Source organism: Sturnira hondurensis, unplaced genomic scaffold, assembly GCF_014824575.4.
Source record: "Sturnira hondurensis isolate 20B ecotype Veracruz unplaced genomic scaffold, ASM1482457v3 Scaffold0000648, whole genome shotgun sequence".
In the NCBI taxonomy this organism is placed as follows: Eukaryota; Metazoa; Chordata; class Mammalia; order Chiroptera; family Phyllostomidae; genus Sturnira; species Sturnira hondurensis.
In genome coordinates this window covers 11,322,636-11,346,975 of record NW_028073279.1, presented here as the reverse complement: position 1 = coordinate 11,346,975, position 24,340 = coordinate 11,322,636, and the positions used below count along the sequence as shown (strand labels likewise).

The 24,340-nt window shown below is 35.6% G+C and overlaps 1 protein-coding gene across 5 annotated transcripts in view; it reads right to left on the bottom strand.

Annotated features, from left to right (window-relative positions):
• The window catches only part of DOCK7 (dedicator of cytokinesis 7), a 217,597-nt gene that overhangs the window by 68,085 nt on the left and 125,172 nt on the right, over positions 1 to 24,340 (bottom strand). For 3 of the 5 annotated variants that reach the window (XM_037043513.1, XM_037043528.1, XM_037043521.1), the window contains exons 20-29: positions 23,939 to 24,170; positions 18,688 to 18,852; positions 16,693 to 16,862; positions 10,879 to 10,971; positions 9,531 to 9,620; positions 8,493 to 8,588; positions 6,497 to 6,637; positions 6,292 to 6,405; positions 3,530 to 3,700; positions 77 to 216 (exon numbers count right to left, since the gene is read on the bottom strand). In XM_037043513.1, coding sequence (XP_036899408.1) covers positions 77 to 216; positions 3,530 to 3,700; positions 6,292 to 6,405; positions 6,497 to 6,637; positions 8,493 to 8,588; positions 9,531 to 9,620; positions 10,879 to 10,971; positions 16,693 to 16,862; positions 18,688 to 18,852; positions 23,939 to 24,170 — 1,412 coding nt within the window. The remainder of the gene's footprint in view (positions 1 to 76; positions 217 to 3,529; positions 3,701 to 6,291; positions 6,406 to 6,496; positions 6,638 to 8,492; positions 8,589 to 9,530; positions 9,621 to 10,878; positions 10,972 to 16,692; positions 16,863 to 18,687; positions 18,853 to 23,938; positions 24,171 to 24,340) is intronic. The other 2 variants (XM_037043538.1, XM_037043549.1) reach the window with 1 other exon arrangement.

Genomic DNA, 24,340 nt, shown 5'->3' with positions numbered 1-24,340 from the left:
AAGTTTAAGTGGAATACGTCTGTCCCCTGGTCTGAAGTTAAATTGATATTCTACAAGGCAAAAATGGTCTACTCACCCTTCAGCATCAGGGTCTAAAATGACAGCCAGCTCTGTTAACACAAGTCCTGCCAAGTAATGCTGTTGACGGAAAGGCACAGACAGTTCAAACATGTTTGCAATCTTCTGGTCTTGCACATTGGTGGAAAATCCAGAACTCTGTTTGGGAATGAGGTAGAACAAACTATCACAGATGTGCAAGACAACATCCTATAGCCACAGCATCACAACAAATACAATGTGAGCATCATCCGAAAGTGAGATAAACTTTACCTAGGGTAATTTGTTGCCTAGGGTTCATTATAGATCAGTATTATTAATTTTGGAGAAAGTAACTGCTCTTACTTTTGGTATAGAAAACTGTGATGAAATATACTTTTAATTATTTTCAATTTCCTTTATCTCATACTAAAACTTTCCATCTGTTTTTCTTTATTCTTTTAGCCACTTTATGTTTTAATATTATACTCTGAATAGAAAAAAAAGCAATTAAGTCTAAATAATATACAGTGTGGGGCAAAAGTAGGTTTGGAGTTGTGAGTATGCAAAATAAAGAATTTATTGCATTGTTTATTAATTATTATATTATTTTCCATATGAACTATAAACCTAATTTTGACCCATCCTGTTATTATGTATTTCATGCTGAATATAGGGAAATATTCATAGTCAAGGCTACTGGTTTCCAGAGAAATTTCAAACACAGGTAGTTTTTTCAAAACTGCATCTCAAAAAAATACTATCACTAGAAAATACTATCATTTTATGGTCAAATTACTGAGTTTTTAAAAAGTTTTTTAATACTGCAAAATAGCATCCCCCAAGATTTAGCTCAAGGCAAGAAAGTCCTCAACTTCATCCCTTCAAAACCATAATTCAAGACCATCCATGTAATGTTTCTTAAAAGAACAATAGATTTCAGATTTCTCTAGGAAGAAATCCTATTCCTAATAAGTATATAAAATTCCTCTATCCTTCCTCTCCCCAAGAGTGATGTCTCTGTCATATATAAGAATCTGAAAATTATGTACTATAATTAGATGACAAGGTGGGGAACAAGATAATGAAAGAAATTCTGTGAATTTCTTGGCTGAATGAGACATTTAGCAGAAAATTGAGTGTAAGCAAATGTGTTTAAAGGTTTTAGAAATGTACCTATGCTAAATTTGTACTTGAGTGGGTAGCCATATCTTTGGAAGCGGATGGGGGAAGAAAGCAAATGACTAGCTTCCTCTGTTATAGGAAGAACTGTGTACTAGCCAGGTAAGAGATGTGGAAGTAAGATTTTTTGCAAAGGTAAAAGAAAAAGTTGTGGGTGCTTTCTGGTGTTTTCCAATCTTTTTTAGTGAAGTTTAAAATGTTCTTTCATCAAGCATCTGTCACTGATCTAGACTAGAGAATTACATTAAAGAATTAAAATCTCAAAAATAAAATAAAGAAGAGCTAAGATCAATTTTGACTTTAGACATTAAGAGCTTAAGGAAGCAGCTTGTTTGCTTCAGGAATCATATAGCAGAAAAAATGGTTCGCTAGGAGGGGAAAATCCAGGCTGCTTTGATACTAAAACCACAAAATCCCTTAATCCCAATCTGTGGGACAGAACAAGATAACTGCTATGATAACCCTTCTTTCATCTTTAGAGAAACTACTGTGTATTGAAGTCAACTGCCTCCCAATAGACCTATAAACGCCCATCTAGTTTCCTGTGGGTTTTCTAGATACAAGAGAGGTGGGCTGGGCTCTGGCAGACTTGCACTGCAATTTTATAGCCGAGCCCTTTGTGATTTTAATGCCCCTGGTATTTGGGGGAGCCAGAATTAAACAGTATAATTCTTAATCAATTCCTTTGGTGGTCATGTAACTTATAGTCAAAGATTAAGAAAGTATGCTAGTCATGTACTGAACGACTGCCTGTACAGCAAGTTCCAGGAGAAATGTTTTGAAGTATGCTTTGCTTGAGAGAACAGAAAATATGGCTAATTAAGCACAAAACAATGATAGTTAAACAGTGGCAATAGTCACAGATGCCAAGTTTCTGCCTTTTGCTTTAAAGATAATATCACTGATGCACAATTACGAGATATTTTGCAGAATCTTGCTCCTTCAACTCAGCATTCCGTGTTCTCACAATGTAATTTTGTGTTGCTGATGTATGTTTCTTTGTCAAGCAGGAGATAACTTCAGGGTCCCAATGAGAATTTATGAAATTGTTTTGTAGAAACAAAGAATGTCTTCAAGATAGCTACGAACAGCTGTGGATGCCTAGTTGTCTGACAGGAAAAAGTGTTATCTGTCACTAAAAGAACATGGACTTCTCTCTCAGTTCTCTGGACCTCCCCCCACCCCACCCCCTTTCCTAGCTACAGTCCTTATGTTTGTTTTTTGAGACGGATTTAAGAAATCTTGCTCTCTCAACCTCTCACTTTGATGAAGTCAAATAAATATTTCTGTCTCTGGGCACGGGTGTCTCAATGTGCTAGCCTACTAATGCATTGGGTACACAAGCCCAAATTTTGAGAGGCAATTCTGCAACAGTTTGACTTTTTTCTCTGCTAAATTATGCTTCATCCCCCTTCCTTTTACTAGTATTAATCTTTATAAACACCTTGTGCCCCAAACTCAGTCTATGTGTGCTTCAAGAAAACTGAACTTGTGAAAATATCTGAATATGAGTTAATGCAGGTAAATTCACTCATACGTGCATAAATCTGTAAGAGGAGTACAACATAGTGCTTCAGATCGTGGGGTCTAAAATAAACCCAACATGCAAAGTACAGCACAAGGCGTATAGTCAGTAATATTGTAGTAACTATGTGTGGTGTCAGATGGGTGCTAGACTAATGCGGGTGATGACTTTGTAAGGTACACAAATGTCTAATCACCATGTTGAATATCTGAAACTAATACAATATCATATGTCAACTTCATCTGAAAAATAAGTTTAAACTAAAATAAAGCCAACATGCGTGTTGGTTCAAAGCCCAGCTCTGCCATTTTACTGTGTGACCTTGGCTAAGTTATTGACCTTTCTGTGTTTCAGTTTTTTCATCTGTAAAATAGGGACAGTATGAGAATTTACATCCTAGAGTTGCTCTGAGAATTAAATGATTAGTACCTATAAAGCACTTAATATAAAGACTAGCCCTGGCTGGTGTAGCTCAGTGGATTGAGCACAAGCCTGCGAACCAGAGGATCGCGGTTCGATTCCCAGTCAGTGTACATGCCTGGGTTGCAGGCCAGGTCCCTGCAGGCCATTTCCCAGCAGGGGATGCACAAAAGGCAACCATACATTGATGTTTCTCTCCCTCTTCCCTTCCCCTCTAAAGATAAATAAATAAAATCTTTAAAAAAAAATAATAAAGACTAGTATACAGCTGTTATTCAGTAATGTACGTACAACTTTTCCCAGTTTTTAAAATGCTTTTCCACAAATGTGAACTTTAAGAGTATTTCTTTCACACGTTTTGGATACCTGAGATGTTGCAGAAGAAACAGAAGGTGATGGTGATGCTGGTGGAGTAAGCAGGCTACAGGGCAAGTTTAATGTAACATAGTGCTCATGGCTGCAGATGATTCTCAGAAAATCCAGCCTCAAGGACACCAGGACACTTGGACTTGGTAATGAATAAAGCTTTGAAGACACCTTGTAAACATTGCATAAACAAGAGAACCCAAATGAATATATCTAATACCAACACCAGAATGACAGATTAAAGAATTAAAAAACAGTATTCATTGAGCAGCTTTGGGTTTTGTGATTAAATAATATTATAGCTTTCTCTAGAATTTAATTAAAATAAAAAATTTTGAAATATAAGATTTACTGCATATATCCACCGACTAGGGTAAAAGCCACATTCTTATATTTCCAATATAGCATTAATATTTCCACTTTTCAAAAATGCACTTCATGATGAAAAAGTATACCACCAAAACAACTTCATAAAAAAGTATCCATTATTTTTACAGTATCCTGTGTTAACCTACGTTTATTATGATCTATTTGCCTATTTGCCCATATGTACTATAAACTACTTGAGGACATCCATAAACTGACTTAACAACTTTAGCATCCCTAGGGTCTAGCTCAAAGTCTGGCACATGTAGGTGGTTAATATTTGAAGCATAAAGACAGGAATGGGTTTTAGAAGGAATAGTACATGAAATCTTGGGGGCAAAGTAAAAATAATATATAATATAGCAAATATTTGCAGTGAGTTGGTACCCACACATGGTTTTAACTTCTCTATTAAAAGAAACATACAATAAAGGTACCCAATAGAACAAATCTTCAAAATTCTAAATATTAGACCATCAAACAGCATTCTTAAACAGCAGTTCCCAAAATCTAATCTGTAGATCAGCTGGGAAGTACTTCACAGCACTATGTCCCACACTCTCTACCCCAACGCCAGATTTCAAACTCCTCAATAATGCTGGGATGGGATCCAGAGAAATATATATATATATATATATATATATATATATATATATATATATATATATTAAAAGATTTTATTCATTTATTTACAGGGAAGGGGAGGAAGGGAGGGAGAAAGACAGGAAAGAAACATCAGTGTGAGAGAGAAACATTGAGATCAGTTGAGTCTCTCACATCCCCCCAACTGGGGACCAGGCCCACAACTGAGGCATGTGCCCTGAGAATACAACTAGTGACCTTCTCTTTTCAGTACCCTACCCAACCAACTAAGTCACCCCAGCCAGGTTAAACTGTGTATTATACTTTTAAACCTCCTTCAGAAGGGAACTCTAGGGTGATCATACAGCTTACTACAAAAATTGCCTATCAAAGCCAATAACGAATGTTTTTCAAAAGGCAGATTTCATTACTCAGTTGAAAAAATTTTAAAACGAAATCAGCTGTTTGTGGAAAAGTTCCAGAATGCTTTTAGTTTAGTAAAAGCAAAATGAATGACCTTCAGGACATGGCTAAACATTTGTCTATGGTTCTAAACTCCACAATGTCCAGGGCTGCATTAGGAGGAATACATAGCTGCTTTAAATATCACTGAAGACACAAAAGTGCAGTGAGTTCTTCACTTGGTACAAAAACTACTCCTGAATGGTATCTGGAGCTGCTCTACAGTTAGACTACTGACTTGATGGACTGCTCCAGAATGGGAATTAAAGAATAACAAGTGGACCAGCGTAACGCAAGGGAAAGCCAGCTATACTGATACTAACTTGCCACAACCTTGTGTCTTGCTTAAACAGATGTAACGTCTTTTTGCCTTAGTAATAAAACTATGCTATTTTTCCGATGCCAGTATACGTATGTGTTCTTGAAGAGTTATTAACTATAGCTGTAAAAAGAGCTGTTGGGAACCACCTTGCCTGGTTTCAGAAGCTGTAACCCCCCCATGGCTAAGGCTGAGTGAGAGACCTTGGGACCCTAAGCCACTAAGGAGATAAAGCTTATCTCCCTGGCAGGGCACCACCCCTGTCCCCTTTACTTCACCTTGCTTGGCCCTGGGCAGATGACTGGTTAGCCAATAATGGGTAAGATTCCTCAAAAGAGGGATGACATAAGACAGGCATGGTTGTGAAAGGGCCCCCAGGGAAGGACTTGGGGGACTATAGAAAAAGGGGGTGACAGACCCTTGCCCCTCAGCTTGACATGGCCTGAGTCCTCATTCTGTCTGCAAGAAGTCTCCTAATCTCTTGGCTGCCTTACTTCCCCTACCCAACTTAAGCCTGAAATAATGCCTTAAGCCTGAAACAACAGCTGGAGGTGGGTACAGCCCTGTGTGGGAAAGGGCAGGTTCCCTGGGGCGATCAGGAGGCCTAAGAAAGAACGCATAAAATCCTGTGAAACCTGCTTTGCTAATACCCCCAATTTAAATGATAAGGGTCCAAGCATGGAATGAGTTTTTTCCCCCCAAAGTTTTATGGCCCTTTAGCTATCTGACTCTGACCCTAAATAAGCCCTCATAGTTCTTTGAATGTTACCTATTGTTTGATCCCTACTGCCTGACAATGGTTGATGAGCTTTACATGTACACCCTGTATTCCTATGCAAATAAACCCAATTAAAGCCCACTGAGGAAAAGGCTCCCAACCCTTCTCCTTTGGGAGATCAGCCACCTTTCCTCCCCAAGTAGATCAAGTCTTGGCAGAACTATTCTCATCTGTGGCAGCTGGGGGGCCCTGAGGGCGAAGCCCTCCCACAAAGAGCAAACATAGTATTTAGGTTATTTGATTACTGGTTATTACCTGTTTATAGCAGGTCTTTATAAGGCTAAAGACAAATCCTCTGTCCATAACAGACAACAGATCATTGAGAAAAAATGCAAGACTTGTGTTGAGTCTTTCAACCATTTCTGTGTCCTGAGAAACAGAATGAAAAAAGAACAAATAAAAGTATGAGAGTTTAACGTGAGCTTTAAAAAGATTTAACAAAAAAATAACTCATCATTACCTTCTGAAATCGTGAAACGATGTCACTAGCAATTGTACTGACGAGAGCAGCAATGTCATCCATGAAACGTTCTGGAAAACGAGTTTTCCTTGGTGCATCGAGTTTATCATTAAAGTATAAATGGTGCACCATGCTCTTCACCTGAAAACATAAATAAGCCATTAGTCTTACTTCTTATGGATACAATTAACAGTTACAGAAATTCTACTAAAAAAAAGACTTACATTAAAAAAAAGTTACAGAAACTCTAAATAGTAGGGCTACTTTTTAAATATGCCATATGATTTAATAGGTGGCTGAGATACAATCATTTAGCATCTCAAATATTCTGAAAAGTTCACTATAATATTTTGTATGTTCCAAAAATAGCAAATAAAATATAATCCAATCACTGCATCACCTTCATAAAGTTACCTTAGTTATCAACAAGAAAATACTATATATGTCAAAAAAATCACCCTTTAAAGTTGTTTTAAATTCAGTCTTTGCAAGACTCATTAATGTTGCCATTCCACGTCCCCCAAACTATGAGCCAGCTAACTAAAGGTCAGAGACCTTTATCTCCCTGTAGTGTCTCTGGCATCTAGCAACTAGTCTCAAGTGGTAGATGTATATTAAATGTGACTCACTAAATATTAATTATAAAATATCAAGTAAAAATTAACAAAGTGATTTAAGTTTACAAAATATTTTTGGATATAGGTTCTTATCACAGCAATGTGGTAACGGTAATAAAGATTTTAGATTCAGGAAAATTGAAGCCAAAGTTTTATAGTTACTAACAGCAGAGCCAAGTCTTAAATGATAGCCTTTTGACTAATTTATGTTTAAGAAATCTGAATATACATGTAAGAGTATCAAAAATAAGTCAAAATTATAATTTTCATCTTATATTAAAAACACATGGTCCTGGCTGGTGTGGCTCAGTGGACTGAGTGCTGGCTACAAACCAAAGGGTCACCAGTTTGATTCCCAGTCAGGGTGCATGGCTGGGTTGTGGGTCAGGTTCACAGTAGGGGGTGTGCAAGAGGCAACCACACATTGATATTTCTCCCCTTCCCCTCTCTCTAAAAATGAATTAAATAAAATCTTTAAAAAACACATTTATTACAAATTTGGTGTTTATTCTCTAGGGGAAAAATGAGTCATCATTTATGTATGGTCCCTCATTTATTTATTTGATTAGTAAACCCTAGAAGAAATGGCTTTTTATCCCCAATATAGGTAACATTCGATGCTGAGAATAACTCCAGAAGCTCCTTTGTTTCTTCCTTTCTTTTAGCTAGGTTGTTGGTTTCTGCTTTCCAGAGCCTAAACAGTAAGATCCTTAGTGCCAGAATGCCTGAGTTTGAAACACAGTTCTGCTATCTACAAGCAGCACATACCTGACGTTATTTAATTTCTCTGTGCCTTGGTAATACTGTACTTAGCCCAAGGAGATAGTGCTACCACACCATACCTGGTTGATAAACACATATATACACAAAAGCAATAAACATTTATGTGTATATATGTATAATAAGATACAAACTCATTCATTTTTAATGTCAATTATTGAACTAAGCAAAAATAATTTTTAATTGGCTATAACTGGCATTTCCCTAAGCATAAAAATGTTTTTATGGCATTTTTTTACCCTAAAAACAGTATCTATAAGTTCTTTTTATCTGTGTTTGGTATGAAATCTACAGTAACACTATTATACAGTAGCATGTTCAGACTAAGAAAGAATGTATCACAGGTCCTTTAAAAAAATAACTAGCTTATGCAACCATCCCTAAAGAAATAATAAAATGGGCTTTATAAATCCAACTAAATTGTGCTAAGTGTCTACAGTGTTTAATTTAGAGATGTAACATATGTAACTTTGTCTCGCAGGAACATGTAAAACCCATAAGACAGACAACAGAAGAAGATTTCTAATATAAAATTATGAGCTCACACAAAAGTATTCTCTAAGGAAAACGTTATTAAAGAATGTGTGTATTTTGCTCACCATTAACTCAAAAAAGAACCAGGCTTGTTGCAAAGCTGACTCCCGAACACTGCCACTGCAAACAACCCACTGCAAAGCCAGCTCCTCGTGAAAAAGCTATCCAGAAGTAAAGCCAAAGTTATTACCAAAGTCAAGTCTGTTAATAACACAAACCAAATAATAATGCAACTGCAAATGAAGATATAATGAGAATAAGCAAAATAAGGCATGTGGACCATTCAATGAGGCAGTGAGGACACCCATTAACGAAACGGCTATTTATACATGTAAGACAGTAGCATGTTGAACATCTGAAAAAATTACATGTTATCTTGCAGTAAAATGTAATTTTTAAAAAAAAGGTGGGAATAGCCTCCTAAATTGTACCTGCAAAGAGAAACCAGACCAAAACCTAGACCAATAGTTAAAAATAAAATTTTGTTTGTGCCTTACATATGTATTTCAACATATGCAAATACATTAATAAACTTTGCTGGTACAATTTAGGAAATATCTTAAAAAATTTAAACTCTGATAAACATTAATTTGCAAGTTTTACTGTATTTAAAGTCTTTTTATAAAAATGGCAGAAATTTCCTGCCTTGTAATGGATGTACATATAAAGCATTTGCAAAGTAGTGTATTTTAATATGAAAAAGCACTAACAAAACTGTGCAGTATAAGGGAAGCAAATCAACATATCTTACTAAGAGTGATAATTTTTCTAACTCATCTTCCTTTTCCTGGAGATTTAAAACAAAAAACAAGCAGTTACAGAAACAGAATTAAGAGTTGATATATTTTTTGGCACTAAAATTTGATCAAATTTCAATCACTAAAGTCTAAAAACAGTCAGTCTCAAAGATATAAACATTGTAATAATGGAAAAGAGCCTGCACTGGAAAGATAAGGCAACAGATAAGCAGTGCATGCTCAAATGTATTTTTAAATGCAATGTAGATACCGTAACATCTCATAGTGATTATGTAAAGAACTCTTCTATCTATTTAACTGCTGGAATTATTTCCCCCTATATGGGGTGCCTTCATATGAATCTACCTTTTTGGTTGGTAAGCGTCCCGTTAATGTTTGTAAGAAACTTGACGTCTCTGTGTGCGAAGACATACGATTACAACTTCGATCCATAGCCTATGGAGTGAAGATGAATGAATGACGAGATAACATTAAACTCTGCTGTGGATGACTTTGCCACTCAAGGATTACATACAATACTTAAAATATTGTTTTATTGTGGTTTTAACAATCATCTATCTTATTGCTCATCTCATTTTCACCATTTCAAGTTGTTTTAATGCATTAGAAATATCAAAATGGCTTCAAAATATTTTTAGTCTTAAAAAAAAGAGGAGTATTTAAATAATTATATAAATCCAGAGTGCTGCAAAGAATGAAACTCTTATTTGTGTGATCTATACACATGCGCACATCTAGTAAGAAAATATAAAAACATACTTCTCAACTTGTCTCAGACCAAAACAAAACAAAAAAATCCAAATTTTATATTCAATAAAAATACATAACAAATTTAGAATGATTTCTTTCACTTTTTATTATTATCAAAACTAGTATTCAGGTTTGCCATTTATTACATGAAACAGAAAACAATTATAATATTAAAATGTAATTCAACTGTTTCTTCAAGAACAAGAGCATTTTCCTTCAAAGCCAATAAACAGAGATGAGAAGTATATTTTAAGGTATCATGCAATATGAACTATCAAGCAATGAGACTTAAGTAAGCAAAACCTATTCAACTAAGTTATAAATTTCATACTTTGCAACACAGCACAAATTAAAACAGACTTTTGCTTCTGGTATTTAATCTTATAGGATGGGGAGTATATACTCTTCACATTTAATTTCACTTTATTACCAGTATTTCTAGTTAGTGATTATGAAAAAAATGACAAGATAATAAATGCTAACTGGAAATGATACAATAGCAATACTTTAATTTTTTAAATTTTTATTTTTATTTAATTCTTGTTCAAGTACAGTTTTCTGTCTTACAATAGCTATACTTTAAACCAAAAGCAAATTAAAAACTGCCAGTTTCTCCTCACAAAAGTTTTAAAATTCCTACTGAAGATGTGCTACCCCTAAAGTAGAAACTGTTATCAAAGCCATCAATTGCATCAGCAGCAGGCACTGAAATACTGATAGAGAACACAAGGAGGGAAGGAGACAGGAAAAGGAGAGCGGAGCAATACTGGTGCAGTTGGTGGTATTCATGCATAGTAGTTGAAAATGTGCTAAGTAAAACAAAAACACACACTTTTTAATGATTAAAAAAAGCAAGCCACTGAAATCATAGTATATACTAAAAAGTCATGTTCTAAAGGGAAACATCAGCAGCCAATAAAGAAACCTCTAATATGAACACCACCTGTGTTGATTCTGCACTTGGACTGGGGTTGGATCCCCATGGGGCAGCTTTTGGACCACCAGTGTTAACCCAGGAATTGGAGCGATCTAAACCCTAAGCATATAATAGAAAGCAGTTGGAAAGGAAAGAAATATTATATGTGGCATGCTATAAATTATTCTTAAAGAAATCCAGACTTTCCAATGCAAACATTTTTAAAATTAGTACTGTTAAAGCAACCAAAAACTTGAGGCACCTATGGAGTATGAGTTCACCAAAATGATCTTTTTACTTAAATGTTTAAAACTCACCAAGAACATTAAGTACATCATTTAAAGATAAGGGATCACCTTTAAGTACCAACACTAAAGTTTCCACAGCACCATTCCTCTCAATTCTCTTTAAAGATGGTGTTAGTTAGCAACAGATAATTTGCTCTGAATATAGCTAGGGTTTAAAAGGAAAAAAAATAGAAGAAAAAGAACATCCCATTCTTTTCTAATAGACTTTAATTTCATTCCATATGCCATCAATTGAGAACTTTTGTGCAGTGATACTCCATAATTCTCTTTCCCCTTGCCTCGTTTTTTATTTCCTTTTAGGGACTGTTAGGAGAAATTAGGTAAAAAAATAAGAGAAAAAGTGCCTAATATATTTGCTTCTTCTTAAAATGATGGTAAATTTTGGGTTGTGTTTAATTTTATTGTACTGCTTATAATTAAACTTAATGTACTACTATATCATATAAATAGTATATGAGAAAACATTATGCTGGAGCTATTTAAAGGAATTATATCCTCATCATCACTATCACTAATTTAAATTTAATTTAATTTACAACTACTGCATATGACCAGAAGTAAATTATGTCTGTCTGTCTCTGAAAGAGGTTATTATGACCCCAGGTCAAGGGAACTGGAGCTTTACTTCAATTTTTTAAACATGACCGATTATTAAAATAACTTCAGAATGTTTATAAAATTCAAGATTCCGGGCCCTACCCGCCAAAATCCTGCTTTAGTAATCTGGGCTGGGGCCTGGGAATCCACTACTAGAAGTGGAGCAAGTTATAAGAAATTTTTAGAGAATTGTTGGAATAAGATTTACGAAAACAACCCAAGAGAAACTGACTACAAATATCAAGGCATGAGTATGAACCCAAACCAGAAAACACCAAAAGAAAGATAGGTAAAAGAAAACAAAGAACAGGCACAATGTTCATCAATTTTGTGTAGACAGTATCACCTGGGAAGCTTAACAACCACCACAAATGTGCAGAACCCTACCTCTAAACAATTAAATCATAGTTATGGGGAGAGGAGAGAAAAGGAAAGCAAAGGAGGGAAGTGGAGGGAGGGGGAAGGGAAGGGAAGGGGAAGAAGAGAAAAGAGAAGGAAGTAGGGAAAAAGAAGAGAGGAGGGGTTGAAGGGAAGAGCAGGGAAGACAGCCCACCTGCCACCTCTCAAGGGCTTAGGTTTTAGGAAGAACACATCTTTTTTTCCCCCTATTTTTATAAAAACACAAAGAGGTTGAAATGATACAATAATCACCCATACATCTGACACCGAATGAATAAGATGAGAGTTAAAGTTCAAACCCCCATTCTACTGCCTTATAATTGTAAAATCTGAGGTGAATTACCTAATCTTTTTTTTTTACTTTCTTAGCTATAAATTAGAAATAATGAGTGTCTCCCTCATATTTTAAAGGTCAAATTAAATAATGAAGTAAATTACTAAGTACAATGCTTAAAACATAGTAAACTCTCAAAAAATAGTTTTAACAAAAACTTTCTCATTTTTCAAAGCTTCCTAGCAAAAGTAAATTAGACAATATTCAAATACTAGTAAAATTATGCAATAATAAATATATTTAAAATAAAAGCCTTCCTCCTCAGAACCTCGGTACAGTATCTCAAATAAAAAGTAAACCAGCACACAATGTTTTTCAGACAACCTGAGACAAAATTTCTCACCACTCCCCCAAATTCTGTCTCCACCCTATTAGGTGTATTTTCTCTCCACCCTATTAGGTGTATTTTCAAGTTCCATACTCACTACTTGCGTCACAAAAATAACAAAACATTAGCACCTGATTTCTGCAAAATTACAACTGCCCTTTTCTCTACTATAAATTTCTATAAAGAGTAACAATAACTTTTCTGTATTCTTAAATTCACTTTTAAACTCTTTGCTTATTAATTTTCTTTAAAACTAAGACTCATGTTAATCAGTCATGTGAGAATAAGCAATAAGTCTCTTTCTGCCATTAGTTATATGTTATATCCACAATACTAAAGCTCTGAACAGTCACATCAAGTAGTTACCTTTAATTAAAGAAAACCTGTGGCCAATTATTCTATAAAACAAATAATTTCCATAAGTTAGGTGTTGTAAAGCTAAAAATTATATCAAACAGACCTTAGTTAAGCATTATTTACTAAGGCAATAACAACATTTACTGTTCTTCAACTAACATAGAAAAGATTAACCAAATACATATACAGTGTGCATGAAGTTTTTTTGCTTTTGTCAAATCCCGGTAACATTTTGTTCCTTAGATATACAGATAGGTACTTTCCTTGAGCAAGGCTCATATTGTATTTGACCTGACTTAACACTCATAATACAAAAATTTGGCTTTATATCCACAAGTTTTCAGCATACTGCTTATCATATGCAAGTTCTCAGTGTTTGAAAATGGAAAAGTAAGAGATAATACATTAGAAACTATGTATCAATATAAAATTGCACTGGCATTTGATTAAAAGCAATGAGGTTCAAACGATGTAAAACATTTACATAATTGAATGTTAAAAGACTGTTGCAAGAACAATGAAAAAAATAGATCAGTTTGGGCAACTAATTACAAAGAAAGTCTCACAAATATGGTTTTATAGCCATTCACAGGGGTGTCCAACCTGAGGCCCACAGGCTGCATGAAGCTCAGGATGGCTATGAATGTGGTTAACAAAAATCATGTTTACTTAAAACACTATAATATTTTTTTGTGATTATCTGTCGCCATGTACTTAATGTGTGGCCCAAGACAATTATTTTTCTTCCAGTGTGGCCCAGAGATGCCAAAAGGTTGGACAACCCTGCTAGAGTGATAAAAGACTGTTGATGTAAGTATTCTTGAATTTAAGGAATTTTGGATTTCATATTAACAAATGAAGTCTAACCAAAACTTTCATAAAGTCAAATCTCTAAAGATCTGAAATACATAATTAATCCTGATAGTAAGAGAACAAACAAAAGCATACTTCAATTTTTTTAAAGTAGTTGATTCTTGCTATGAAATTCAACCCTTATTAACATACACCTAACAATTATCTGTTGAGTATCTTCAATATGCTGGATATCACTGTAGTTCCCCTCTTATCCATGGTTTAGCTTTCCATTACTCATAGTCAACCATGATCCAAAAATATTAAATGAAAATTTTGAGAAATAATCAATTAGTAAGTTTTAAATTGTGCCATTCGGGGTACCATGATGAAATCTTACACCATTCTACTCCTTCCCCTCAATCATCCCTTTATCCAGGGTATCCACAGTGTGTGTGCTAACCACCATTAGTCACTTAGCAACTGTCTCAGTTATCAGATTAGCTATCAAGATACCACACTGCTTATGTTCAAGCAACCCTTATAATAGCCTAATACTAGCTCATAATGCCTATTCGTTCATCTCACTTCATCTCATCACATGGGCCCCGTATCATCTCACATCATCACAAGAAGGGTGAATACAGCCCTGGCTGGCCAGGTGGCTCAGTTGGTTGGAGCGTGGTACAGTACACCAAAAGGCTACGGGTTGCATCCCTGGTCAAGGTATGGCAGGCAACTGATTAATGTCTCTCTGTCACATCGATGTTTCTCTTTCTCAAAAATCAAAAAATATATCCTCAGGTGAGGATTTTTTTAAAGGGCCAATACAGTATAATATATTTGTGTGACAGAGACCATACTCACATGACTTCTATTACAGTATATTGTTTTAATTGTCTTATGTTATTAATAAGTATGGTTACTGATTTCTTACTGTGCCTAATTTATAAATTAAACTTTTTCATAGATATGTGGTATAGGTTAAGACATAGCATATATAGTAGTGGAGTGGTGAGAAGTGGCTCTACCTTTAACATGGATGCAAATCAAGTCAAAGGAATTAGAAAAAGGCAGCTAAATTTAAAATTCCACTGGCCGGGTGGCTGTCAGTTGCAGCATTGTCTCATACATCGAAAGGTTGCTGGTTGGATCCCTGGTCAGGGTCACGGTAAGGAGGAAACCAATCAACATTTCTCTCTCTCTTGCTTCCTTTCTCTCTCTCTCCAGAAATCAATAAAAAAAACATATCCTCAAGTGAAGACTAAAAATAATAATGATAAAATAAAATTCCAGAAAGACACTTTGTACTGCAAATATAATTCGGGGAGTCATTAACACATACTGGTATTTCTTTAAACTGTGGGACTTGATCAAATCAACAAGCAAGTGAGTACAGAGATAAGGGAAAGGTGAGGGTAGGGAAGAGAAGGACAGGGCCCCGAGACACTTCCAGATTAAGAGATCAGGGAAAAAAAGAATCTACAAAGGAGACTGAAAAAGTATAAGCAGTAAAGTAAGTGAAAAACCATGAGAATGTAGTACCCTGGAAGCCAAGTAAGTAAAATCTAATTCAAGGAGGAAGGAGGATTTAACTGTCAAAAGCTGCTGGAAAGCAGAGGAGGCTGAGTGATGAGAATTAGGCATTGGATTTGGTAACAGGGAGAGCACTGGTGACAGCAGCAGGGCAGTTTAGGTGGGAGACGGGAGAAAGAGCTGACTAAGTGGGGTAAAGATAACGGGAGAAAAAGAATGGGATGTAGCAAGTATAGAAAAAACTCCTTTAAGAAATTCTACTACAAAAGGTACCAGAGACATGGCAAAGACGCCAAGAACAGAAATACTACACAGGGCATTTTTTGTAATGAGAGAAATTCAGGCTAATTGTTAAACAGACCCTAGAACACTTTAGTAATTCTTCCTCATATTCTTATTACCAGGCTAAAATGACAAAGTAAAGTTGACTATGATTCCATAACAATATCTCCCTTCTTCCCAACAGCAAATATTTACATTTTAAATGGTTTGGTCAAAATACAACATGATGTGATTTCTTGTCCTCAGTCTTACTTTTCTTTTGTCCACCTTGTTTAAACTGAGTAATTTTTCAATTTTACATATAGAAAGGGAATAACTATTTGTTCCTTAAGTATATTTCTTGGATAATAAAGATTACTGCTTTAAATAAAGTATAGCTAGATCTTCGAGTAGTTGGCATCTCCCTTACTATCTGGAATAATCATTAACCATCACTAAACAAATTATATTATTCTAATTCTGGTGCATCTTACATAGTTTTTCATTAAGAAATGTAACCCAATTACCAATCAAGGCTAATCGCTGTCCTTGATATTTTTTTGGAGGACACCTTTTGCATCAAGATGCAATGTGTGAGGAACAGTGATGACAGGTTCCTTCTCCACAGCAGTCACACAGGTCTGCTTTATTTCTATAGAAAATCATTTTCACACGATGAGTATCAGACAGACAAGTGCGAGCAACATGTGACTAGTCCTCCAGGACAAATTCTAGAGTTCAGTTGATTTTCCTGAGCAGAGTGCAGATATGAAACACAAAGTGTCTACTAATACAATAGAAATGTACAATTTCTTCTTTATAGCTAACTCAAATACATTTAAAAATTAAGAGTAAATGAAAATATTTGGACATTTCTTATTTGTTCATGAACTGAAAATCAAATTCATAAACACCCATTTTCTGTTTACCTTACTGCCAATGATTGACCGTACTTCATCATCTGGTGACGTGGGGGTCCCCGATATATCTGGATTACTATTACTAAGACTCCGCGAACGATTTAAATTAAGGCTTGCAGGTCTCACAGCAGATCTAGCCATTGTGGCATAATGCACTGATCCTCCTAAACCTCCAGGACCTAGAGTTGTATGTAAAACAGCACATAATTAAACAAAGAAAATTAGTCAGGAAAGGACCTGAAAATAATCTCTGCTACTTCACAAAATTTCACAAAGACCATGAATTGCTTTTGTTTTTAAATGAAAAATACTATAAATAAGAAAAACACTCAAGACCTAATGATAGATACACAAAGATATTCTATTTAACAGCAGTTGACAAAACCATTTGAATTTTAAGTACAATTCTCTTCAATGTTTCTATGATTATAGACTACATGTGCAATAAAAACCAAAAGTAACAGAAAACACTCAGACCCATTACCCGTACTTAGATACAGATGCATGCAGGACCCAAAGCGCCCCATCTTATGTCTCTTCTTTTCTCCCTACCCCTCCTTGCTTTGCCCCCGGATACAGTTACTGGAGGAACAGCCATTTTACTGTCAACATCTCTTTAATAAGATTATGCTTTATTTCTCTATCTTCATCAGCAGCAATTTGAACTCTTAACAAAATGGTACCTTTATGATATACATATAAAAAACTAGCCCTGGCTGGTGTAGCTCAGTGGTTTGAATGCTGCCCTGTGAAGCAAAGGGTTGTCAGTTTGATTCCCCGTCAGGGCACATGCCTGGGTTGTGGGTCAGGTCCCCAGTTGCGGGGTGTGTGAGAGGCAACCACACATTAGTGTTTCTCTCCTTCTCTTTCTCCCTCCCTTCCCCTCTCTCTGAGAATAAATAAATAAAATCTTTAAAAAAATAAAGATAATTCTCCTACAAGCTCACCTTATATAAAAAAGCAAAGAAACACTTTTTTATCTAAAATCAAGTCTGACATAACCATTCAACTATGTTCTATGAACATAAAAATACCCAGTGACTGTATCCATAATTTATCTCCATTTTTCTTAGTTAAAGAAATCTTTCTGAATATCATATTTGCAAATGACACATATCTGTCAACTAATTATACGTCAGATCAGCATATAAAAAGATGTTTTGCATACTCTGTGGTATTCTAACAGTGAATGAAAGAGTACATAGAGGAGTACTATATATAATCTACAATCATTTACACACTCAGAGTCTCAAGTACCATAACTTTAAAATCAAGATAGGAAATTATAAACCAGAATATAAGTCTATTATGACTGTTTCTGCAATTAAGAAAAAACAATGACCTAAAACACAGAGTCAAATTACTGTTCTGCTTAGTTTTCATAATGAATGCCAAAATTATTTATCACCATTATTAATGTTCACCTTGCCAGTTGCTGGAAAGGGCACTTACCATATCAGTAGTGATGAATGACGATTCACACAGACAAGTACATGAGCAGGCGGAAAGGTATGTATAACATGATCATTAACTAACTGAACAACTAGAGTTATTCAAACTAAGACATCCACCACCTCCACCACCGCCACCAATATGTAAAAAACAAGTAATCACTTAGGGCTCCAATATTCAGAAAGGTGATATTATTTTGCTAACAATGAAGAAATCAGAACTTTTCTAAAGAATAACCTTTTCTAGTATCATAGGTTTCATAGGGTCACCAGGGAACTACTGAACCACCATATTTCTTCTTGAATGTCCAACAGCAAGCACTCCAATGACCAACACAACACTCTCCTTTGTGATAGGGAATGATGAAACACTTCCAGAGACGCTAGTTATTTTCAAGGCTCATTTCCAAAAATTAATTCAACCACAAATTAACTCACATTCAAAGAAGCTGTGTAACCTACTTATCTTTTTTAACTCCAGCACCTAGTCTAGTCCATGGTACTTAGCAGCATTCAGTAACTGTTTGCTGTTCATAGTAAAAACAAGAAATACCTGGTGATGGCGAATTAGGGTAAGTATTTGGCAAACGAAAAACATAATAGATGTATGATGCAAGAAGACCATTCCTGCCATGCTGGTCATGATTTCCTTCCAGATTTTTGTGAAGCCGATTTATAATTGATGCCATCGCTTCAAAAGATGCTTGACCTAGATTAACTTTTTAAGAAACAGAAAAATAGTTTTGCATTAATTTTTTTAGACTGTAAGCTCCAAATAGATCAAGGTTTTATCATCTCTATATGCATTAAGTATAGTGATGATACACAGTAATTGTATACAATTGTAAACAGTAACTGTATAAAGATATTTGATGTTGATTTGTTAAATTTATTTTTCAACTATGTTGATGTACAATGTTACATTAGTTTTAGGTGTACAACACAGTGATTAAACAATTTGATGTTCATTTTAATTATCTTAGATGAACCAATAATACTTTTTATAAATATGAAAAACATTTTACTAATTTAACATGAAAATTATATGGGTTTGTTTAGTCGAAAAACAAAACATCATCCCACAGGTATCTATATTTTTGTAAAAAAATACAAAGCTCATAGAAAAAAGAAATCTATCTTAGATAACACTTCTGAAAAGTAAATTCTCATTTTAAAGATGATGCTGAAAACCTACATAGCACACAATGAGCATGTAACTTTTGTTTAAAAATCAAAAGGATTAACAATAAATGATTGTTAAAAAATCAACTTAATAATAGACTAATGAAGAAGCAATTTCATTGAAATGACTAAATATACAAAAGGATTAGAAGTAGAAAAGACTAGAAAAACTAGTTGATATAAGACTGTAGAGCATTTTAAATGTCAGGCTAAGAAATACCTACCCATTCATTTAAGTCAATATATAACAAGAGTTTTGTTAAAACTGGGAATTTTGGTAGCACCCTGAATAAATGCGTAAACCAAACAGCCATTTTGAGCAATATAGTCTTATATTCCATGATTTATATAATTAAGATGGGAAATTATTAACTGATAATGAGGCCAATTAAGCTTCCTAAAAGTAGAATAATCAGATGAAGTGGTCATTTTAGAAAGATTTATCTATATGTATGCTGAAATAGAAGAGAGAATAGACAGAGAAGCCTAAGTGGGGTTGAGCAATCCTGCTTGTGCTCCTGGTTAATTCCTTTTCCTCACAGTAGCTATTCCAAACCATCAACGTTCTCTTCAAAATTCAGATCCACCTTATTCTCTTTTCAGCAATCTTGCTCTTTATCTCTCAGAAGACATGTATAAAGCATAAAAGGCCACAAGTTTTTCCTACAAATTTATCAGAATCAAAGCATTTTTACTTCCTTTCCAAAGGAAGCAGTTTTCCCCTCCCACGTAAGAATAATCTAGCCATCTTCACTTTTGTCCTACAGGCTGGCTTCATTACTAAGACCCTCTGGCATTCCTGTATCTTAATTTGCTTCCCCTTCCCCATGACTCTCTCTCCAAAGCATTTAAACATGCTCAAATCTCTCCATTCTTACACCCTAATCAACCTTGCTCCCCCTTCTAAATACATACCTTCAAAGGGTAGTATATGCTTTTTGTATTCCTTTCATCACCTACTGTTTACTACTTTATTTGTAATGTGGTTTCTACTTTCACTATTTGACTAAAACTATTCTTGTTAATTTAACCAATGGATGCTTCTTAAGTATAGATAGTACAGTGAATTTCAACCAGTGTGCCCCCCCAATTCATAAAAATATATTTTGATTATGCTATTACAGTTGTCTCATTTCCCCCCCTTTATTACCCTCTCCCCTGAACACCCCCTCCCACTCACATTCCCCCGCCCCTTTAGTCCATGCCCATGGGTCACACATGTAAGTTCTTTAGCTTCTACATTTCCTATACTATTCTTACCCTCTCCCTATTTTCTACCTACCATTTATGCTACTTATTTTCTGTACCTTTTGTCCCTCTCCCCCTTGTATCCCCTGCTGATAACTCTATTTCTGTGGTTCTGTTCCTGTTCTAGCTGTTTGCCTAGCTTCTTTTTGTTTTAGGTGTGGTTGTTAATAACTGTGAGTTTGTTCTCATTTTACTGTTCATATTTTTTATCTTCTTTTTCTTAGATAAATCCCTTTAACATTTCATATAATAAGGGCTTGGTGATGATGAACTCCTTTAACTTGATCTTACCTGGAAAGCACTGCATCTGCCCTTCCATTCTAAATGAAAGCCTTGCTAGATAGAGTAACCTTGGATGCAGGTCCTTGCCTTTCATGACTTGGAATATGTATTTCCAGCCCCTTCTTGCCTGTAAGGTCTCTTTTGAGAAATCAGCTGATAGCCTCATGGGAATTCCTTTGTAAGTAACTGTCTCTTTTTCTCTTGCAGCTTTTAAGATTCTCTCCTTACTTTTAATCATGAGTAATGTAATTATGATGTGCCTTGGTGTGTTCCTCCTTGGGTTCACCTTCTTTGGGACTTCCTGGAAGTCTATTTCCTTTGCCAGATTGGGGAAGTTCTCCTTTATTATTTTTTCAAATAAGTTTTCAATTTGTTGCTCTTCCTCCTCTCCTTCAGGCACCCTATAAATCAGATGTTGGAACACTCAAAGATGTCCTGGAGGTTCCTCAGCTTCTCAATTTTTTAAATTCTTCTTTCTTCATTCTTTTCTGGTTGAATTTTTCTTTCTTCTTTCTGGTCCACATCATTGATTTGAGTCCCATTTTCCTTCCTGTCACTGTTGGTTCCTACATTTCCCTTTATTTCACTTAAGCATAGCCTTAATTTTTTCATCTAACTTATGGCCATATTCAATCAATTCTATGAGCATCCTGATTACCAGTGCTTTGAACTGGGCATCTGATAGGTTGGCTCTCTCTTTGTCGGTTAGTTGTATTTTTCCTGGAGCTTTGATGTGTTCTTTCATTTGGGCCCTATTTTTTGTCTTGGTGTGCCTGTTATGTAGTAAGGGGTAGAGCCTTAGGTGTTCACCAAGGCACGGTAACCCACATCGCTGTATGTTGGGGAGGGGTCTGAGAGGGAACAACGGCACTTGCTCTGCTCTCTGCTGGCTTTCAGTCACTTCGCCTGCTTCTAACAATGAAATTGGGCCCTTCTGGTGCTGATTCCCGGGTGTGTGGGCTTGTGTACATTCTAGAACCCTGTGGGTCTCTCCAAAGAACTTTCCTATGAGGCTAGGAGTTCCTTCGCTGCCGTCTCAACCCTCACTGGTGTTTTCAATCAGAGGCTTTGAGGCTTTATTTCCTGTGTTGGAACTCTGAGTTGTGTCATATGCCTCACTCCCCAGTTGTTCCTCCCAGTTTATCTGCATGCAAATGTGGTACCACCCTCCCTACCAGCCACCACCTTGCCACGGGTCCTCTCTGCACAGCCGCCCGTCTCCACCCTTCTTGCTGGTCTAGATGTTTCTTCTTTAACTCTTTGGTTGTCAGTCTTCCATACAGTTTAATTTTCTGTCAGTTCTGGTTGTTTTTTGTTTTTAAATTGTTTTTGTCCTTCTTTTGGTTGTATGAGGAGGCACAGTGTGTCTACCTACTCCTCCATCTTGGATGGAAGTCTGCTTTTTGTTTTTTCCCCAAGAATTTTAAAAACATGCAATACCTGAATATTTACTCAGGGGCACTGAATTCTTTTCCCTTGGGAAAAAAAAAAAGACAACAGCCAACACAGCAACAGCAACAGCCATCCAGTGTGAATGAATCAATATTATACCTTCTTTTTGTTTGTAAGATAGGCAAAAAATATATATTTTTGTGTGTCCAGAATTTTAATACTCAGTTTATGTGTGCCATGAGATTAAAAGGGTTGAAAATCATTGATACAGCAGATAAGAGCAGGACTCTGGAGTCAGCTGCTTGCATTTGAATCCTTAGGCAACTGTTTAAAAGTATTATATTCACCACTTTACTCATTTATGAAATGGTATCTAATTATATCTATACACAAACTTGTGAGGATTTCATACATTACTATAAATAAAGCACATAGCACTATTTCTGGTAAAGAGCAAGTGCTATGCAAATATTCTTTACCATTGTTATTATAGATTATAATCTATAATCTATAGATTCTATAGCAGTGTTAACATTTTTTCCTTAAAATCTCCTAAGACTACCATAATAGTACTCCACAATATCACTTAATCCTACCTACCTCTCCATCCTACCATCACCTGTCTTTCATCAGGACCTCATAGGGTTTCTATGAAATATTACAAGACTCCCATTTTGCCTCCCTGACTCCAGATTTTCCCACTTTTAACCCATTTCTATGCAACATAGTCATCTTTATGAAAGCCAAAGTGGGTCATGTTACTTCCCTAATTAAGACCAGACCCTTCAAAGGCTGTTGATTCTTTATGGAATCATAGCCCCAATTATCTGAAACATCACAGAAGACCTTACTTCATCATCCCCACTACCTATCATCTCTAATCACCAATCTTCCAATTTCTAACACTTATAATTCCCCCAGCACTTCCAGGGTCATCTGCATATTGTGCACATGCTGTACCTCTCCCTAGACTAGCTGTTTACCTGTCAGGCTCCTACTCACCTTTAAATGCTCTACCCAAGAATTGCTTCTACTTGCAAGTCTCCCCTAAAAACATCCCAAGGCACTGAATACACCTTTTCCACTTAACACAGAATTTCTGTAACAAGTTAGCTGGCATTTCTTATAAGATCAACTACTTTACAAGATTTAGGTGGAAGATGTTAGCAAAAGTAGAGGAATAAATATTGGAAAAAAAGGTGGAAAACAAAAATACCTCTCCTTCTACAACATAAAAGAGAAAAAGAACATAGAGATTTTAAGTTAACAAAAGAAAGCGCAGCTATATGAAATAGAGAATACCAGGTGAGTGAAAATGTAAACCAGGTGTATGTGTCACATAAATGCAGAATGATTTATGTTTGCCTGCTTCCCTAACTTGTCTGTGAGATCCTTAAAATCAGGAGCCATGCCTTGGGCAGTGCCTGAGTGTCTGGATACATAGTACATCCTTAAAAAATACTTGGTGAGTAAATACATTTATTTCCATAATATGAGTAGAAGTCTATATGACATATTTTATAAAAAACAAAATAAAGTTACAGTATTTTTGGCATTAGCAACAAGTAAATAACCCATGCCCACCACCAAAATCAAATGCAGTCCTTATAGAGAGCAAACAGGAATCATGGTTCTATTTCAGCAAAAGTTATAAATACCAAGTTATAAATTTTATGATTCCCCAAACATAAGTAAATTACCTATTTGGCCAGCAATGACAGGAGGTCTAACAACTAAGAGTATCAGTTTATCAAGCAGAAGATGAAGGAATCGGACCACTGGTTCCAACTGAGATGAATTCAGTGCTGAAATACTGCTCTTCAATTCATTTTCTAAGTTATTTTCCATGATTCGCATGTCACCAATTCGGACTGGAAACATGTGTTCATCCAGAGCATTGACCAGAGCAAAAAACTTGTCAAGATAAGGATCCTAAAACAAAGAATAAGCAAAAGCACCACACAATTATAACTCTGTATATTCCCCAAACTATGAACCACTAATAAAACATCTCATATTCATTAATAATACAAAAAAGTACGTATCAGGTATGTACAAGGATTGTATCCAAATTAAACACTGTATCTACAGGGTGGGGCACA